This window comes from Lotus japonicus, chromosome 4 (assembly GCF_012489685.1).
Source record: "Lotus japonicus ecotype B-129 chromosome 4, LjGifu_v1.2".
Taxonomy (NCBI): domain Eukaryota; kingdom Viridiplantae; phylum Streptophyta; class Magnoliopsida; order Fabales; family Fabaceae; genus Lotus; species Lotus japonicus.
The window spans coordinates 30571029-30575660 of record NC_080044.1 but is presented as its reverse complement, the minus strand read 5'-3'; the positions used below and the strand labels follow the sequence as shown (position 1 = coordinate 30575660).

At 35.2% G+C, this 4632-nt stretch overlaps 1 protein-coding gene across 1 annotated transcript; it reads right to left on the bottom strand.

The window, feature by feature from the left end:
* Positions 1–1218: 1218 nt before the first annotated feature.
* LOC130713661 (replication protein A 70 kDa DNA-binding subunit C-like) lies at positions 1219–4055 on the bottom strand. Its single transcript, XM_057563445.1, has 10 exons — positions 3720–4055; positions 3287–3554; positions 3116–3191; positions 2880–3001; positions 2723–2807; positions 2504–2639; positions 2267–2421; positions 2063–2180; positions 1732–1923; positions 1219–1628 (listed from the first exon to the last, which is right to left on the bottom strand). The coding sequence occupies exons 1-10, from the start codon at positions 3873–3875 to the stop codon at positions 1389–1391; spliced, it is 1548 nt and encodes a 515-aa protein (XP_057419428.1). The 5' UTR covers positions 3876–4055; the 3' UTR covers positions 1219–1388.
* Positions 4056–4632: the final 577 nt, after the last annotated feature.

The window sequence follows — 4632 nt, the reverse complement described above, 5'->3', positions numbered from 1 at the left end:
GTTGCTTCTGCTTCCATTCCAGCTCCTCAAGCTGCTCAGAATGTTCCTTCCAGTTCTACACAGTCAAGCTCGTCCAGACTCGACATCATGGAACAACGTCTTGATATTCATGAGTCCATGCTGATTGATATGAAGCAAATGATGATGGAACTTCTGCGTCGCACTGATAAACATTAGCTTTAGGATCTCTTCGTTTTTCCCTCTTAACTTTGTTTGATTTTAACTTCTGTTTAATTTTTAGTTCTTTTTTTATTTTGCTTTTTCGTTTGTGATTATCTATGCATATATATATATATATATATATTTGTCACTCTGTGCTTGCAAAATATTTTCTTTATTCACTTTTCATCATATGTTTACATCATATATTTTCTTTTTCTAAAGTCTAGAATGGAGGATCCCTCCTCATTCTTCTGCACTCCTGGCGCTGCTCTGACCTCTTCTTCTCCAGACGATCCAGTGAATACTGGATGTTGTTGAGACTGTCTTTTAGCTCATCCCTCTCCAGAGTTTCTTCTGAAGTCTTGAGCTTCTTTTCTATGATTTCTTTCTCTTCCAGCAGCTTCAGTTCAAGCTGGCTGAGCTCTTGTACTTCCTCCACAAAGGCAAGGAATTCCACTAAGTCATTCCTCAACTCTGGACGCAGGTCCTCTTCTAGCAGTGTCCTCGTCAGCTCCGATATGGTTATTGTACCCTCTGGATGCCTTATGTTCAGGAACAAGTCCTCCTCAAACGGCATATTCATGTGAAAAAAGCTAGTCTTTGAACATCAAGTGATAGCAGAAACAGAGTTACGAAGGACCCTTACTTCTCCACTACATACTTCAAATCAAACCAGAAACCTACCATGTCCACATCAGATAGCAGATAGCTTAAACTTCCTTTCAATGGATCATCTCAAATTAACTAAAGCATTATACCAGTAGGTAACATAAATTCCTCTAAGCTACAACTTTATTTTCTTCTTCCAATTTCACCAATAGAAGGCCCAGGTAGGATTTGTTCTAACAACACCAGACTCCTAACAACATAAATATATTGTATTTTAACCAATTAAACATTAAACATTATTTCTAATTATAATGTTCTTCTATTGTACACTAACCAAATATAGAAAATATAAAAAGTCACAAAGAATACACAACAACATATTTCATTAATTAACAACTGCAACATAGTTGCAAACCAGTGCAAGCTACATAACCATAGTACTTAGTAACATACTTAACCACAACACCAAACTCCTATTTTCGAATAGGCCATAACTCCCAAAAGATACCCATGCCATTATCATCACACATACCACAAAAGAGGAACCACCAAACTGCTAGGTGACCCATAGATCAAAAGAAGCACACTACACTGGTTATTATTTCATACTAATATAACTACTTCTTCTCCACTTTGACATTCTTCATCTTCAGTTTAGGAACAGTTGGAGGTTTCTTACAATCTTCATCAGCCTTCCTCTTGAAAATGTTAGCAGAGCTTTCCACATATGAAGGATCACTACCAAGAGAAGGGGTTAGAACCTCAGGGGATAAAACCACACAGGACTCAGAGGGGTCCTCAACTGCTACCTTATCTCCAGCAGAATTAACAACAGTCAAAGGAGTGGGGCATCTAGCCTAAACATCATCAAAATATATCATCAGTCAGAAATCAATTCCAAATTCCAAATAAACACAAGAAAACCCATTGAAAACAAAATTAATCTATTCAATGGTTTACCAAATTTGAAGTCTGGGCAGCAGAAAGTGCCTTAAAGGCTTCTATAATAGAAGGATCATCACAAATACGCTTCACACAATAAGAGTCATCAAACTGGAAAAAATTATTAGATTTCTTCTCCACCTTAAACAGCAATTCTTTCCCTACCAATTGTTCTTCCATCAAGGGAGTAATCTCAGCAGATTTAGGATCCTACAATAAGAAAATGAAATTCATTCATTATACACAAGAACAAAATATATTAAAATAAGAATTCACATCTGCCACAAATTGTGTTCCATGTTATTATTTACATGCGGGTTATCTAATCTGACAAAAATAAAATGGATACCTTCAAATTTCCCAACATATCCTTGCAAGACTTCTTAATGAGATGATGAGCATCAGAGTCAAACAACATAAAATTTCCAGAATCAGTGTCATCAAACACCTCAAGCTTAATCTTGTATCTACAAAGCAAAAAATTGGTTACCAAAAATATCAAAAATTCAATTAAAGTTAACACTATTCATATTTCAGGTCACAAGAACAGCACCTTGCAGAAACATCCATAACATGCTTACAGCAACCGGGGCAGAAATATAATCCATCATCAAAAGTCACAGCTTTGTGACACTTGCATGCAAAATACCACCATGGATCATCTTGCAACAAACCAACCACAGTTCCATAAACAATAAACAATCCATCCTGCAAACAAACCAGAGAAATAACCCTATTAACTTTGCACAACCAATAACCTTAAATCTGGAAAACAAAAATAGCAAAATACCTCAGTAGTCTCATTCAAAGCACATATAGTTTTCTTAGGATAGTTGTTCATAAAATCTTCAAAAATTGGAACAGAAGGATTAGGAGAAATAATATGCCCCACAGGTTGATTGGGCTGCATATTAAGGCCAGATATGCTACAATAAAACAAAAGACAAATCAGAAAATTCAGAAACAAGTCAACCTAAAAATTACAAATAACAAACATCTCAAAACTAACCGGTCCATCAAAGATTCAGCTTCAGCAACCTCAGGATTAAAGATAATCCTCGATGCTTTCATTACATTCTGAAGAACATTCTTACCTATAATAAAAACAACCGAAATTAAGTGAAAATCAAATATGATTATAATTCCTTGTATAAATAAAAAAGTACCTCTAAATGACTTAAGTTTTGCAAGCTGCAGAACCACAACAGGCTTTTCCAAAGGATTAGAACTAAGGTAGTCCAATACAATCTGGACATACTCTCCAAAAAGGGCACACTCCAGTTTTCCTCTGTTAAAAAATAAAATATACACACATATAAATACAAAATAGTAACAGGAAATAACTTACAATAGAAGGCTGAAGCAAATATACAAATCCTTCTTAAATAAAGATAGGCCATACTTGTCATCACTAATTTCAAGCAACATCATCTTTGTAACAATGTCATCCTTGACATAAGTCCTTTCCTCAGAGGTAGCTGTCAACAAACCAATCATATCTACATCGAAATATTTGGATGAGAAAATTTCAAACAAAATCTATAGCCTAGGCTCATTGTTAAAAAACACCCACCAACTAAGTATTCCGTCTGGAAGCCATCATCATTAAGTTGAGAAGAATCCTTCAGAGAAAATCCCCACCTTGGGATAATGCTACTCTCAGCTGGAATGATCTTAGTTTTAGGATTAAAAAGAATCCTAAAAGCATGATCAGTAGGTCGATAGGCACCCAAATTGGGGATCAAGTGAAAAAATGTAATGATATAAACATTTCCTTCCACGAACTGTTCACCCCACTTCCTAAACACGAGCTTCCTCACAGTTGCTTGGATTTTTCCACCCTAAAATGACACATAATATTACATTATTATCTGAAGTACAATCAAATAACAAAATCAATCTAAGGGAGATGAAGAAAAATTAACATACATATTCAGCAAAAAAATCACAATATCAAAATACTAACAATAAAAAAAAAACAAAGCGTAAAAGAACATCACACATACATGTTGATCCAGTAAAATCAACTCCATTGAAGCAGGTTTGTTTTCCCCAGCAAACCCATCAGCAATCCATAGTCGAACAACTCTCACTTTGATCCTCCAATTGTGATTTGGAGGGCACAGGGTCACAACGGGATCAATTGCAACAGACGATGCCATCAAAAACCAAAAACGAATTACCAATTACCAATTTAAAGACACAAATTTTTGTTCTCAGAATAATGTTGAACGTTTATGCCTGATATCCATTCAACACCAGTCCCTTTTATACCCATGATCAAAAGCAAATGAACCCCATAAAAGTTTTTTTCTCACAAAACATTAAAAAAGTTTTCCAAAAAGTTAACACCAACAAAAAGGTAAATGACAAAGATTTCCTCTAAAAGGTTCAGCAAAAAATCACTGATCATTTTTCAACCTTTTGGTTAACACCAACAAAAAGGTAAATGACAAAGAGGATCCTTATGGTGCACCTGCGAAGCATTTCTGAAAAACCCTAATGTGAATAGTGACCAAAAGTTATCCCTTTGTAGTAGTTATAGATTATTTGGGAGTTTTTGGTGATTGGAATTGGGCACAGACTTCTTAGGGTTTTGAGAGCTTTTGCAAGGTTTCTCCTGGAGATTTTAGGTGCTATTTTTCTTATCTCTTAAATTCTTGATTATGACCATGCTTGGTTAAACCTCTTTTAGTACTTGGGTGTGGATCCTTTTTAGGATTATGTTTTGATTCGAACCTTTGCTTCATATGAATTTTGTTTAGTAATCTACGTAGTTGTTTCAATTTATCTTGATTATACTTGAATGCATGCGAGTAGTTTACTGATTCTTATGAGAACGGAAGTTGATTAGGAATTAGAGAAACAAGGAAACAATTAGATTAGGCGTTCCCTACTGCTTGATTCAAGAGTAGACCC

Excerpts from the sequence above, each read along its gene's own strand:
- LOC130713661 (XM_057563445.1), bottom strand. The coding sequence starts at position 3,875 with ATGGCATCGTCTGTTGCAATTGATCCCGTTGTGACCCTGTGCCCTCCA. Across the intron at positions 3,002-3,115 it reads CTTGAAATTAGTGATGACAA|AGGAAAACTGGAGTGTGCCC; the intron begins GTATGGCCTATC and ends ATTTTTTAACAG. Across the intron at positions 2,181-2,266 it reads GTTATGGATGTTTCTGCAAG|ATACAAGATTAAGCTTGAGG; the intron begins GTGCTGTTCTTG and ends TTTGCTTTGTAG.